General features: G+C 34.2%; 1 protein-coding gene across 1 annotated transcript in view; it reads right to left on the bottom strand.

Annotated features, from left to right (window-relative positions):
- The window catches only part of LOC110093897 (autophagy protein 5), a 40,059-nt gene that overhangs the window by 6,437 nt on the left and 17,561 nt on the right, over positions 1-16,061 (bottom strand). The window contains exons 3-7 of the mRNA XM_020818935.2: positions 11,412-11,478; positions 6,519-6,608; positions 5,597-5,684; positions 2,967-3,050; positions 2,148-2,279 (exon numbers count right to left, since the gene is read on the bottom strand). Of these exons, the coding sequence (XP_020674594.1) occupies positions 2,148-2,279; positions 2,967-3,050; positions 5,597-5,684; positions 6,519-6,608; positions 11,412-11,478 (461 nt within the window). The remainder of the gene's footprint in view (positions 1-2,147; positions 2,280-2,966; positions 3,051-5,596; positions 5,685-6,518; positions 6,609-11,411; positions 11,479-16,061) is intronic.

Consider the following 16,061-nt stretch of genomic DNA (forward strand, 5'->3'; position numbering starts at 1 on the left):
GTTATTACCATTGAAAGTATTGAACTTTGGTAAAGAATACCATTTCAGGTATGGTACTTAGTCATACTCAGCAGGGTACGGATGACCTTTGCCCACCAATTTTTCTGCTTGATCGATGACTATAATAGCCCTGATCTTTTTTGTGATGATTCCTTCTAATTGTGCAGCAGTCACTGGTTCGGAAGTACTTGCAACATTTTGTGGGGTGGGCTGACGGATGACATTATGAACTTCGTTGCCACCTTCAAGAGTGCCCCGTACTCCTGAGACTTGAGTCATTTGAAAGTTTGGAGGATCCATAGGAGGATTGGGCATGGCACCAACAGCAACAGTTTTCTGCATCATCATCATCATTGCCCCCATCTGAGCCATCATCTCAGTTATCTTCTCATTCAACTGAGAGATTTCTCTATCTTTAGCTCTCATTTGTCGCCTTATATGTCTTTGCATGTCTGCAAGCGTGACATTCTCGTCAGTGAAGGGATACTCCTTGGCCTTTTCTCTTTCTTCTTCAGCTTGTGAATGACCACCTCTGCCAGTGGTGGAGCCAGCTTCACGACGATGTTGATAAACTCGTCTAATTGGCGGTTGTTGATCGTCATCATCTTCATCGTCATCGTAGTAGGTTTCCTCATTAGCTTTGGTGTGTCTCACCATATAGACAACTTCCATGTCCAGAGTGTTATTTATCTCTTGTACTTCTTCTTCTAGATTTTCCTCTAGAAATTCATCAATATTTTCTTCAATATTTTTGTCTCCTTCAAGATATTCTTATATATTTTTATCCTCTTCAAGGAATTCCTCTTCTTCAAAGTTGTCTCCCCCTTGCATATATCCTTCCTCTTATAGTACTTGGATCTCCGAACGATGCCGCCACTGGATTTCTGGTTCTTGGTTAGGCATAGGGACTTCTTCAACCAGCGGACTACGGTCAAAGTTGGTTTCTTCTTTTGGAGGGGATGGAAGGCGACGGGATCCCCTGGAGGATTCTCCAAGGTGTCTACTAGACCTGTCAATTTCGGGTTACGGTTCGGGTTCGGGTCAACCCGAAATTGACCCGGTACTTTTTGGGTTCGGGTTGACCCGACCCGTTTTTTCAAATGGGTCAATTTTCTGGACCCGAACCCGACCCGCTTCGGGTTCGGGTCAACCCGACCCCACCTATTTCAGCCAAATCTCGCCCCGCGCCTGCATTCAAAAATTTTGCCAAATCACCCTCGCCGTGCGGGCAGCGGGTCACATGCGGGAGTTCGCGGATGAGGTGATGCGGTGAGCCGGTGACCTCGTCAGCCTGACACCGGTAGGCTCCAATTGACGCCGACGCGGGAGTTTAGAATGGCAGGAGATGGCTCGATGTGAAGGCGTGAAGCGACGATCATGAAGAAAGCAGGCCTCGGGATCGGGACTTGATGTTTGTGTAAGAAAGCAGGCCTCAGAACGGCGGGAGATGGCCTCGGGACGCGAAGAAAGCAGGCCTCGGGACGTGAAGGCGTGAAGCGACGCGACGTGGCCGGGCAGGCGGTCTCGGGGCAGCTGGGGCACTCGGGTTCGGGTTTATGTGTTATTTCGGGTCAATTAGGGTCATTCTCGGGTTTCCGGGTCAACCCGAACCCGACCCGGTTTTGCAAACGGGTTGGTTTTCCAGACCCGAACCCGACCCGCTTCGGGTTCGGGTCAACCCAAACCCGAAATTTTCGGGTCGGGTTCGGATCGAGTTTTCGGGTCGGGTCCAATATTGACAGGTCTTGGTCAACTTTATTAATGGGAAATATGCAAAAAAAAAAAAGATGATGTTAACTACCATGAATATCTTATAAGGAATTATAAATGAATATAGGCCAAAAATTAAATGAATGGATAAAGTGTGTAATTATATTCCTATTTTATAGTAACGAAGACCATTAATCTATATTTAATACATTGACTGTTTTGGCCTTTTAAATGCATTTAATGATGCTATTATTACTAAGTGATCGATATTGGAAAATTTCTAAAATGATTCTCTCTTTTTCATGTATAAAACCCTCATGTTCTGAATGTTACTTAGTATTCACCATAGCATAATCAAACATAATTTTATTCTTCGTAGTCCAAAAAATATTGGGAATAAAAGAATAAATTGAAGATGTCATTGTTCTTGAACATACCTTCTTCATTGTGAATCTCAACAGGCCGATTTATATAGGAGATACTGTCCCAGCTGTCTATAGTTGTTACATCCTCTAAATCATCTACATCCTCTCCAAGAATTCTTAAATATAATCTGATAGGTATTCTGCCTGAGCAGCCAAAATGTTATAGAATATTAGAAACTCAACTTTTACAACGGCCAAGAATAAAGTGAAAGCAGGCAGAACCCTGAAAACTGATGATATGTAAAGAAGTGCAGGTAGCTGCAGCAGAAACTCTTAAAGACTTGCAATTTACTTTAATAGTAGTTATAATAACTTTCAAGAACAAAAACTAGTAGTCGAGCACTGTCTAACTCTGAAAATAAAGTCTGATGCAAACTGGGTTATGGATAAAATGCTCCATCAGAATGCTGTTCGGAAGGGTGGAGAAGTAATTTTAACTTTGTAACAAAATTTATTTATTTATTTTTTTGGCAAATGACTCATCATCATCTTTTTCATCATTCGATACCCCAAGGAAATTGTATTTGAAATATTTATTCTCCAACAGAATCATATTTACTTGTATACCATATATTCAAATCTGAAGCAAAGGGTGAGCAGTAATACAAGAACTCTCTTTCTCCAACAAATTATGTCCTGCATGCCCATACAAGGATAAAAATATGCAGTTAAAAGGATTTTCATGGTTCTTTCACTGTTCAAATCGTAATTTATAATTTTTGCAAAAAAAAAAAAAAGCTTCTACCTCTACAATATATATGGGATTATAGGTACACCCGGGAATATCTAAAAATTAATATCCACTAATAGCTTCTGAAGAAAGGTCAGAACCTGTACTCATTCTCATGACAGCATCCTCTCCATATGGTCCAAGCTTAAGCCTGGATGAAACGCGAGTATAACTCTCCATGTTTCCTGTTGCCAATAGATATTTCAGGAACTACATAAATTTTTTGGAGAAATGATATGCTAATTTTCATGAAGAAGTTGAATAAATGATACAGATGCTAATGAATTTGGTTGACCAAATAGTTTACGTTAAAGGGAGCCTGCTAGAATAGCCATCCAAACGAGGACATGTACGATGTCTATGGCAAGATTGATTGGTTTTATTTTGTTTTATTAGTTATGTACAAGTGAAATTTTCAATTTTAATTATTTTTTGTTCCCCTCCCTATTCCTTTCTTCTAACTGCAATCTTTCTACCATTTCCCTTCATCTCACGTCACCTTCTTTCCCGATCTCTGATCCTCTGGTTCTTGCTTCTTCACCTCTATCGAGTATGACTTCCCTACTACATTATTTCAGAGATCCAAGTTTCATTCAAGAAGATTCTACAGCCAGAAGAGTGTTTTTGGTTATTGCCACTGAAAGTTATAACTATTGAAATATTGAATTGAATTTATGTTGATCGATAAATCTCGTGCCATACTAAATAACTATGCCTAGAAAGATCAACATCTCATAGAGATAATCGTGCATTGCAAACCAATCATTGCTTTAATAATGCATGAGCGAATTAATTTCACTTGTATATTCGAAATGAGTGATAAACAATGTGAGATTAAATCTTTCCTGTCACAAATAGTAAGATATGAACTAAACTTTCGTTTCATTTACCATTATTTTGACACTTGCATGTAATGAGTTGAAAAACATGAACCTTGAGTCTTATTTGTACCTGGTTTCTATTATCAGCCTAATAACTTGTTCATTTAGGTTGAACTTCTGTTTAGTTGCATTTTTGCATATCCACCATACCAACTTGTCATCTAATTGCATAGCAATAGCATCATTACATCTTTATGATTATGAGACTTCACATTTTGTGACAAATCACCCGATGAGAGGGCGTTAGTTGTAACTATCATTTAGTGGCATTATTTTGCAACAAAATCACAAAATCAAATGACATATCTTGTGCGCGGATACATTTTCCAAAAAATTTCTCGTGTAGCAATATAGGCAATATGGATGTCATTTTTTGGTAATTCCAACGTTTCAGATGCATAAACGCAATCTATTTTTCAAAACAAGCAACAATTGAGTGTTTTTAAATGCGAACAAGGCGTTTTAGACTAAACTGACATGGCCTTATATTAACTTTTGTCACGGCTATCATCGCCGATTGGATTAAGTTGTGGAATAAGCGTCGAGGTCAATAAGTGGAGTAAAAAACAATCATAAGGCACTTGAAGCAATGTAGAAGCTAAATTTAAAGCTATAGACCATGGTATATAAGAAGCTATGTGGGGCTCAGTAAGCTATTTGTAGACAACGCTTTCGAAATGCTTAAAATTCAAGAAAAATGGAAGAAATGCTTAATTGCTTATTAAATTTAAAAGGAATCATTTACAAATAACTAATTGAGAAAGAGAAATAAAATGTTCTTAACAAAATATGACAAATTCATTAGCTTTACAATTATTCTTCCATAATTTATTTGGACATCAATAATTAGCATATATGATTTCCAAGTATTCACTATTCATGTTAATCCTGTTTTGTTTTTGTTTTTGTTTTGTTTTTTTTTTTGTTTTTTTTTTTTCATTTTCGATTACATCCATTCCATTCATGTTTCTTGCTAATTGAATCAGTTCAAATTATAAATTATGGATAAGTAAATCATGATATTTTGCCCAAATCAACATCTAAAAAGAAAGGAATTATAATTTGAGGCATGAGTATACTGCATATCCTTAAAAGAATTATAAATGATAAATATCCTATGCCTTGGTATGTGTTCTCAATTTAAAGAAAATATCCATGCTAATAACTATTCTTCCATAATAGCTTTGGACATCAATAGTTAGCATATATGACTTTCTACTATTCAATATTCATGTTAATTCTTTTTTTTTTTTCATTTTAGATTACATCAATTCCGTACATGTTTCTTGCTAATTGAATCAGTTCTAGTTAAATATATTTAAGGGATAATTAATTCATGATATTTAGTACAAACCAACATCTAAAAAGAACCGAATTAGAATTTTAGGCATGCAGAATGCTGCATATCCTTAAAAGAATTATCAATGATAAATATCATGAGATGTATCCTATGCCCTGGTATGTGTTCTCAATGTAAAGAAAACATCCACCACTAAACCACCCATCATTAAAATTTGTTTAAGTATATTCCACTTCAAGCCCATGTAGCTACATTGCTGATTTCTTTTTCCTTTTTAAAGTATGAAAATAATTGATTGAGGCCACTCCATTTTTAATTTCAAGTAGGAAATAGTGTATACTTACAAGATAAAGAAAATAAAACTTCTTAGAGAAATGATCTATGAGATTGTTCACGCATCTCCTTCATTGGATAATTTTCCACGAGCCATGGATTTTTATAATTGATTTTTAAAGATGCAACCTTCTAAAAAAGGAATATGCAGTAATGAAATTGATTACAAAGCATAGAAGTCGTGCATTTGCTACTAAAAAATTTCCTTTGGCATTACCTTTGGCTAATGATTGCCAGAGCTCAGACTGATCTGTCTGGGACATATTCATGACATTCTTACAATTACCATTAATAATGTATGCTGCCTGCAGCCATAAGCATATAAGAAAGTTTCACAAACATCACCATGTAATTACTGAAACCTTTGTTCAGATAAGACAAGATTTACATGCACTTAATGTTTGAAAAATAATGGATTTGTGGAATAAATTCAATGGTTGATATAACAATGAAAGATAGAAAGAAAGAAACGAAAATAATAACAAAAGAAAGAAGCAAATTGGCACCAAATTGTGAGCAATAAGTAGGACAACAAGAACCACGTAATGATTTTTTGTTGCATTAAAACTATTAACAGATGACAAGCTCCAACTTTAACAAATGAAAAGCTTTTTGGAGGGGTAAAAACAGATAATTTGAATACATGTCGGGGGTAGAATCTCTTTAGGGAAATCCTAAGATATTTATTTAAAAGAAAGTTAGTGTCAAAGAATTCAGTAAATTTCAACATTTTATAAACAGCTAGGGGATTGACTATGGTGGGAAGCTTCTCTAGCAATTAAAATTTTGATAAGCAGTAATGGATGAAAATAATTTAGAGATGTTAAAGAACTTAGTACAAAAGGTAGAATTTCTAGCACTTCTAGATAGATTAATCACTAATAAAGACTTTATGATAAAAATCAGCATATAACAAACATTATTTTTCAGCTTGCTTGTTAAACTTACGGTTTCCAACATGAATATGCCCCATAATGTTCATTTAACAAAACGAGTCGGGGCTACCAACTGAAAGAACAAAAACAGTTCAACAGGTTTGCGAGTATCTCTTGTGCTTCTTTAAAATTTAAATATAGGAAAGCCAGAACAAAGCTAAATAAAAATAACATGGAAAAACGTTAACATATGACAGTACTGACCTCCTTCAAGGAGTTAATAAAGCTCCATTTCACAGGGTCCTCCCCTCCACAAGGTGTCAATATTTCTCCAGGATGCCCTCTAAAATGAACCTACCAAATATTGTGGATTAATAATCAAACAAATAAGACAATGTGTGTATGAGATTAATTTTTTCTCCTAATTTTATTTTTGCCTTATCCACTTTATATAATCTTCAAACTCAAGATCACATCATTAATTGTGGTCTACAAATCAGAAAATTATATATGGATTGAGTTTCATTAAATTTGTGATGGTTTAACAACTTATCAAGCACAGAAAAAAGACGAGGATGATGGAATGTTCATAAAGAAGCCTAGTTAAAAGTGAAGTTTTTTTAATATGCATTTCACCAATCAAAACCAGCCAACACATGCAAGAAGGTATCAAGAATCCATACATTTGATTCCTAGCCATTTGATAGTCTTTGTGTATTGAATTCTCAATTATCTACCATGCAAATAAAGCAATCTATTGTGAATATTTTGATGCATCTGATTGATGATCAAACAAACTTAAAAATCATTGAAATCATATATGTCACTAGTTTTAATGACGCTAAAGAGAATGAATAATTTTAATATTGTATTTGAATCTGACAATATCACATTTTAATTGGAAGGATGATGGAGTCCTAGAAGTCTATGCTCATTAGAAATGAAAAGCTTGTGCATTATGATGAGCCAATTAGCAAATTGTAGCTTTTATTTTAGTTATTTTATCTATAATTTATTTGGTGATTTTTATTATGAGGAAATAATATGTTCTCTAATATTTTGACTGTGAGAACCAGAAATATTCAGGTAAATTAATATTAATAGTTGATCTCTGTTAATTATTCAATAGTCTAAAGTTTTAAACAAATGTTAATTAGAAAATAATCCTAATGAATGAATTAAATATAAATTCTGTTTACACTCAACCAACCAAAAGAATGCATCGGTTGGCTCTTCACATTAATTGGAAAATGAAGTGGGATGGCAGTTGCCTTGGGTCCCACCTCCAATTATTTATTGTATACAAACTGACTGAATAGATAAGATTCCACCGCGGAGGAAGTTTCGGATAGTGCAAAGAAAAGAATTCGGTTACAGTGCTTTGAAGAAGAAATAGCATAGAGCAGAAGAGTACAAAGTCACTGAATAGCCGCAATCCAATAGTTCTTTTATCTGTTTTGATATTCATAAAAGCGAACAGAGTTCTTTCCCTGTTTAGCCGCAAGCCAATTGTTGTAGGAAATCGGCACAGTGCTTGCATTCACTGTAGCTTTATTCGGTACATTGCTTGAAGAGGTTCTTTGGGTACGGTAGATAGGAGCTTTCGGCACAGTGTTTTAAACACTGTAAACAGCATCGGATATTTGCTGGAAGAAGAGCCGCACCGTTGTGAATAGTTGTTCGACACGTTACTGTGAAGAAATTTCTGTGAAACAGAAATTAAAAGGTAGAAGTGTTGGATGCAATCAGAAGATCCAATAATAAGTACAGGTTTGAGATTTTAGAAGAAGGAAGAAGATTCATTTGGTTATATGAAGATGAGAGGTTCCGAGGTAACTTATAATCATAGAAGACTTTGAAGTAGAGAATTGGAGACACCTCAGCAAGAAAGTAAGTAATGCATTTATATTCAAATTTAAGAACTTTCATTTATAGGCATGAAAGTTGATTTTGAATGCATTAAAGTAAAATGTTATAAATTTGTTTAATGTATAGCAAGGCTTTTTAAATCAAGCTTCCAAGTATGAACAACCAGATACATAATGAAATTAGGTAAGTGTAAAACAAGGTTTAGTATGTTAATCTAAATATTTTACTATTTGATATTGTTTCGGAAAGATGTCAATTTACTTGCATATGGTATGCATTTTAATTGTACACCGGTGATCACAACAATGATTATGAAAGAATGCAATAACTTAAGCATGACTAATGAACATTGAAAAGCTTTATGAATATCAATTAAAAAATAAAGTTTGGCTACAAATGATGTATAATAGTAATTACAGGTGGGGCAAAAGGGACCCCAAGGGCAAAAGGGACTCTAAATAATATACTTGTATTACAGGAGGGGCCAAAGGGACCCCAAAGAATATGATACCTGCATCGCAGGTGGGGAAAAAGGGACCCCTAAGAGGCAAAAGGGACCTCTATGTAATTCAATGGCGATAATGTCAGGTTTACCTGGGCTCCATTGAATAATGTTATAAAAGTGTAGCCAAATCTTTTATAGATTAAAATTGATATTCATTGCAGAATTCAAAAGAAGTAAAGAGTAAGGTTAATTATGAATTTATGATGATTCCAATGTTTGATTAATTTCAATGATTATATTTTTATGTTAATTAAATTGCAAAGTTTACTGAGTCTCATAGCTCATCTTTATTTTCTTACTGGCTGTTGTTACAGGAAAGTGCAAGGAGAAGATTGTTGTAGATTAATTTATGCAAGTTATTTCTTCTTTTTATGTTAAAGCTATCTTTGTTAATGAATCTTCTTGTAAGGTATGAAAACATTTCAGAAATGGATTTTATTTGGATTTCCTTAGTGGCTCTGTAAGTATGTTTTAGTGAGGTTCTAATTTTTAAGTTGCTTATGTTGATGCATAAATTGAATTATGGTTGGATGATTTATATGATCTTCTAAAAAGAGAAGTTGTATTAAATATTTTGAAAAGAAAAATGTTTATGTTATGTTTGCTACACTCTACAGTGTTGTTTAGGGGTACTATGGGGTGTTACATTGACTCATTAGTTCGGTTTGGCTTATTGGTTTGGTTCAACCTTTGATTTAGATATATGGTTTGTTCATCGGTTTGGTTATTGTTTTGGCCATTAAAGAGAATTGGTTTAAGATGAATAGGGTTTGGGCTCCTTCGACTGATCATTCCGGCTTGTGGTTAGATTGCTAAAATAGTGTTAGTTCATTCCTATGATTGATGAGATTGTTGTTTTACTATCTTACACAGAAAATACATGTGCATCCTGAGCACTACACTACTGTAACTGATTTCAATTTAAAAAAAAAAAAAAAAAAACTGGAACTGATTTCAGACAACATCTTAGTTTATCAAGTGTGATTTTATTCAAAACTGCAAGTACGAATTTGTTCTTTTAACGATTTCAAGTATTTTTTACAAATCTCTAATTTAATGATCATTGAATAATTACTCAAAGCAAATTATTTGTATCTTCTTGCTTGCAACAAATGAATGCGGTTGTTTTAAATGGTGATCTTCCAACCGTGATTTCTAAATCATGATTTATTGGGTTGCATTCATTTAGTTGCATCCCTAGACCATAAGATTGCCATAAACTAGCTCACTTTAAAAAGGTTAACATTATTTTAGCCCCCTCTTATGTTAAGAACAACCCACAGTTTTACTCTTTTAAGTGCAACTTCTCTAGAGGTCACTCCTCCAAAGAGTGCTCCATCATGATCATGCTAAATCGTGAAGTTCCAATGAAACTCCACCCAATATACCAAAAGTTCCAGTTTGGCTTATTCATTTATTGTGGGTTCATTTGGGGCAGCTTTTCACAACTTCACTTCCAAAGAGCTACTACAATTTTATTTTGTTATAATTTTCTTTTTGACTTTAAAAAAATTTTAAGGCAAGAAATACTTTTTTTATAACTAGATCTACTAGAGTATAATAGCTATAATAAAGTTGTTATTTGACTTTTTCAAAAGGGTATATATATATATAGCTTTCAAAGAGTATACTTCTTCCAAAATAAATTTATAGATTTTTTTTTCACAAACAGATGCTGCCACCAGTTGAGACAAGGTTACACTCCTCACCAACACCAATTACTTCGTTAAATTATAAGACCAATAATCATATAGTTATAGCAGCAGGAAAAACCTGCAATGGTCTTCTAACCTTTTTGTTAAACCCCAAGAAACAGATTTTTTTTTTTACCCCAAGAAACAGATTGTTCTTTAAATATGACGCAGAAGCTATGCCTAATAAGCTTTTCGTCTTAGCCACACCCACCAAGAGCAACGCCTTCAAACCAGCCCACCAAGCTCAATATTCATGTCTAATCCATTAACTTTGATGAAAAATCAAGTGCATTGTACGGGCATTTATAAACTGCTTTACCTTAGTCTTTTTGTGCATCAACACACCATTCAATTTCATCTTGACCCACCAAAGTCTATAAAGCTAATCAAGTCACTACATTTTTTTTGTACTTTAATACTACTCTTTTCAAGTTCTTAAATAGACAAGAAAATCATAAAAAACCACTGCAATGACAAATAAAACATGCTGCAAAAAAAGTTGGTTCGCTTGCACGAATACTACAGCAATGAATCACTAAGGCTTTGTTTGAATCGAAGAAAATGAAATGAACAATTAACAAATTGTGGGTTGAATTTAAATGTAAAGCCATTGATTTGAGCTTTTCAACTCATTTTTCATTTCCTTTCAATCAAATTCATAGCATGCAAATATAACCTAATTGCCAAAAATCACCAGCAAGATCTCTCTGCATCTATTTTGGATTGTAATCAACCAAATAATCATGCATTAATAGCAGACTACATAATCTGCGCCAAAAGGAGGAAATGAGGAATTTAAAAGAAATATTTAGTTGATCTACAATTTCATAGATATCATACTAAGTTGCCACTCATTGCATATTTGAAGAAGAAAGCACAATGATTAATCTCCATAGCAATAATAAATGCTAGAGAAACAGGCACAGAATTGGCAATTGATGAAACAAAATTTAGCAGAATATTTGGAAAATTAATGTTAAGACCTAAAGTAAGTTGATGAGATTGAGGAAAAACATCAGCTCGGATAGACTCAGCTTGATAAACTTAAAAACAAAATAAGGAAGAGAGAGGTGAAAAAAAAGTACTTACTGTCAAATTCCATGGTCTTTCAGGTTCTGCACATAGGAGATCAAAGAGAACGCCTGTTGGTATATACCTACCATAGATACATCAGATCCATGAATCCAACACCAAGTACAGCATTTGAAATTTTAAAATTAGGGTAACTACAGAACATGTTTTCATAAGTACAATTTAGGTGCAAGAGGTAGACATTTAACAAAAAAAATTACCATTATCATTTTCATTCAGTGGTTTGACCAAGTATTTCTCTATTTCGGTTGGGTTACATCAAGGACCAGCCTTAAGCTTATATCTTTTTGCTTTAGTCATGGATGTTCTCACTAGACATTTGCAAGAAAATGTACCTTGGTGTATGCTTTTTGTTGATGATGTTCTTCTTGTCGATAAGACTAGAGAGGGAGTTGAAGGTAAACTTGAATTATGGAGGTCAACCTTAGAGTCTAAAGGTTTTCGCTTGAGTAGAGCTAAAACGGAATATATGGGATGTAATTTTAGTAGTAATAGACCTAGTGAGGGGATTGTGACTTTGGGCGATCAAGTCATTAATAAAATACATGTTTTAGTTATCTTGGATCTATTGTTCAGAGTAATGGTGAAATAGATGTGAATATTATCAAAAGAATCCAAGTTGGATGGTTGAAGTGGAGGAATGCATCAGGCTTGTTGTGTGATAAAAAAAAGTATCCCTCAAACTTAAGGGAAAGTTCTATAAAATGGTGGTGAGGTCTGCAATGCTTAATGGTGCCGAATGTTGGCCATTAAAAGAGAAGCATAATACTAAGTTAAGTGTGGCAGAGATGAGAATGCTCAGGTGGATGAGTGGCTTTACCCTTAGTGATATGATACGAAATGAGCATATTCGTGAAAAGGTTGGAGTAGCTCTAGTAGAAGATAAGATTAGAGAGAGTCGCCTTAGATGGTTTGGCCACATAAAACGGTAGCCTTTCGATGACCCGGTTAGGAAAGTAAAGGTATTAGATTTGACTTATGTTAAGAAAAGTAGAGGAAGACCTAAATAGACTTGGTTAGAAAATATTAGAAATGATCTTTCTCTTTTAGATTTAAATGAGAATTTGACTTTTAATAGGACACAATGGAGAAAAAAGATTCATGTAGCCGACCCCACGTAGTGGGGTAAAGGCTTGTTGTTGTTGTTGTTGTTGTTGTTGTTGTATCATTTTCGTTCAGTCAAAAGCCTTGCAACTTTAGCAAGGAAATATAACATGAGAATTTGAAAAACAATAGTAGTTCATATTAAATCCTTAGAAAGAAAACGCAGCATACATCTCATTTATAGTGATCAAATAGCCGCTCAACTCACAGCAACATTTAACAAATCCAATAATGACAAAAGATACAAAGAAAGTTAAATTATTTTTTTCAGCAAAGAAGAAAAATAATAACTAATAAAAAGTAGATAAGCAAAAACATAATGAAAGGAAAGTACGAAAGAAGAGGAAAGCACATGGGAGTTATGATTGATGATAAACTCCATTAAAAATAATGCACTTCACAGATTTCATTAAATTACGTTCAAATAGAATTATATTTATTTAATAACACAAATTCCACGTCTCATTTCATGATTCTGTGAAGCTCCTTATGAGTTGGAAATGATATAACCACTGAAGGAGGTAAATAGTGCATGAAATTCCCGACAACACAGGGACTTTTGTTCTTATTTCATATCAAAATATGTACTAAAAAAAATTAAAAAAAGTGATCTCAAATAACCTCTAAATCACAAGTCAATTTTTGCAATAAGGTTATTGTACGAGTTAGGATGGTGTCATCTTTATGGTATATGCAATGAATTAGATTTGTAATTTTTCATAGTCAAACTATCGTTAAATTTGCAGTGGTGGCAACATGACATAGTTATCAATTGGGTGAACTTGTATAAAATTTTGTATTTTTATGTGCTGATTTTTTTTCCTATTTTCATTCTCAGTGTTTAGACTAGGTTTAATCAATTTCCCAATAAAATCAATCACCATAAGTGCCTAGATTGTAACAGACACTCAGACAATACATCAAAGCCTTGTGACATTCATGGTACGCCTTATTGCCCTCTATGTAGAGTTTCTATTAGAATGTGCAAAAATATCTATTAACTACCTCTGCTCATAAATATGGAATCACCAATGTAGAAAATATTAAGTGACGAACAACAGGATATCTACACTTGGCCTAAACTACAGTACTGATGACTTTGGCAAAGAAGATGTATCAACTTCTGTACCAGAGAAACATTAGAAGACAATCATGATAGATAGATTGACAACCAATAAGAAAGCTATAACAGAAACAAACCAAAAATTAAAGAAACTGGCCAATGGATGATCATGAACATCAACCTCCCGTGCCAAGAGGGAGTGGGCACAGTTAGAGAAAAAATGACCTAAAATACCTGAATACTTCTAATTTGAGCATTCAAAAAAAGTGTAATCATCACCTCTGAAGCTAATGAACACCTAAAACGATACACAACCACAGTTAAGAAATTAGTAAAACAGGATAATGCCAATGATCACAATCTTTTGACAAGATTAGTGCTTCCAATATCTTTAGGCATACAAGTCTATGACATTAAAAAGCACGTCTGCCAAATGAGAGTCAAAACAGCAACAACCACAACATCAAGCCTTTATCCCACTACGTGGAGTCGGCTACAAGAATTATTTTTCTTTATTGTGTCATGTTAAGAGTAAAATTCTCATTTAAATCTAATAAAAAAGATCATCTCTAATATTTTCTAACTAAATATTTTTACGTCTACCTCTACCTTTCTTAACATAGGTCAAATCTAATACATCTATTCTCCTAACCAAGTCCTTAGAAGGTTGACATTTTATGTGACCAAACCACGTCGACTCTCTAATCTTATATGTTACTAGAGCTACTCCAACATTTTCACATATATACTCATTTCACATTCTATCTATAAGAGTGAAGCCACTCATCTACCTGAGCATCCTCATCTTTGCAACATTTAACTTAATTATATGCTTCTCTTTTAATGGCCAACATTTTGCGCTATAAAGCATTGCAGGTCTCACCACAATCTTATATAATTTTCACCACCAATTTAAGCCAAAGGATATTCAAAAGTGAGAACAAAATATGATAGCTCCAATTATGTATCATTTCCAAAGCGAAGTTCAGATCACATAAGGAAATAAAATTATACAAATAGCATGAACGATTAACACAAGCAGTTAAACAAGCCTAAGGTACAATATCTACTTATTGCAATGATAAACAAAGAAGAAGTCATCTTCTGTACCTGCAAAACACACCCATTACTAGATGCAAGATTACTAAAATGAAACCAGACAGTGAGTTTTCCATCACTCCTTTTATTCAGTAGCATGAATAGCATATGTAAAACCCGCAAAATGCCGTTTAAGATCTCGCACGCTTTTCAAAGCACTGCGACGAGTTTTAAGTAAAAATTTTGAAGTTGTCGGATTTCGACGGGAATAATTTTAGAAAATATAGAGTAAAATTCTGATCGTTTTGATGTATATAACCCATATTGGATTTTAAGTATTTTGGGAATTAAAATTTATTGAAAACTCTAAATGACAACTTTACCCCTAAGCTTTTAAAAGGTCGAAATTGCTTAAGCGAGGGCAATTAGGTCTTTTGGCCATTCCCATTTTTCTCTATTAGGCAAACCGAAACCTCCCCACTCTCCCCCATTTGCTCTTTTCGCCCAAATTGAGCGGACAAAGGAGAGGCGGACGGGCAAGGCGATGGGAGCTTCGGGTGGAGAGTTTCCGGCGGCCGATTGTGGAGGAAAACGTGGGAAAATCCAAGGGAAGACTAAGGTATGTGTTTTGCTTGAGTTTTCTCCTTCTTCCCTCAAGTTTTCTCTAAGAAATGGAAACTAGGGCTTTGAGAAAACTTGGAATTTCTTTGAGAAAAGTTTAGGGAAGGGTAGTGTGATGTTTCTAAATCCTAATGTGTATTTTTTTTATGAAAATATCGATTTTTGAAATCTAGGGTTTTATTTGATTTTGATTTTCTATTAAAATGCCTTTGTAGAAAAGTTTCTATTTGTGGTTAGGAAGTCTTTTTGTGAAGATGGATTCTTTTTAGAAGAAGTTTTTGCATGCCCTAATAGTTAGGGTTTCCAAAGCTAGAGTTAGGATGAAATCCTAATTCTAGTGAAGATAAAATGGAATTAGCATGGTTTAAGTGAGAGATTTTTTTATAGAAAAACCAATGCTTGATATGTTGATTAGCTACATGCTTTGCCTAAGGTTTTTCTTTTAAGGTTTGAGGGAGGAAAACTTATGCTTACACATTATGTTTTGTCATTTGTAGTGTTTAATATCATAAGAGGAAAAGGGGAGTAAGGATTTTTGGAAGTTTGCATTGTGGTGCACGGATTAAGGTAGGTGGAATGGAAGTTCTTGTAAATTTAGTTAATTCTTCTTTTATTGCCTTATGCTTACACATTATGTTTTGTCATTTGTAGTGTTTGATATCATAAGAGGAAAAGGGGAGTAAGGATTTTTGGAAGTTCGCATTGTGGTGCACGGATTAAGGTAGGTGGAATGGAAGTTCTTGTAAATTTAGTTAATTCTTCTTTTATTGCAATTGCATAGAAATGATAAATTCTTTTATGCTTATTATGAAACTCTTATG

The sequence above is a fragment of the Dendrobium catenatum genome, unplaced genomic scaffold (assembly GCF_001605985.2).
Source record: "Dendrobium catenatum unplaced genomic scaffold, ASM160598v2 fragScaff_scaffold_737, whole genome shotgun sequence".
Classification (NCBI taxonomy): domain Eukaryota; kingdom Viridiplantae; phylum Streptophyta; class Magnoliopsida; order Asparagales; family Orchidaceae; genus Dendrobium; species Dendrobium catenatum.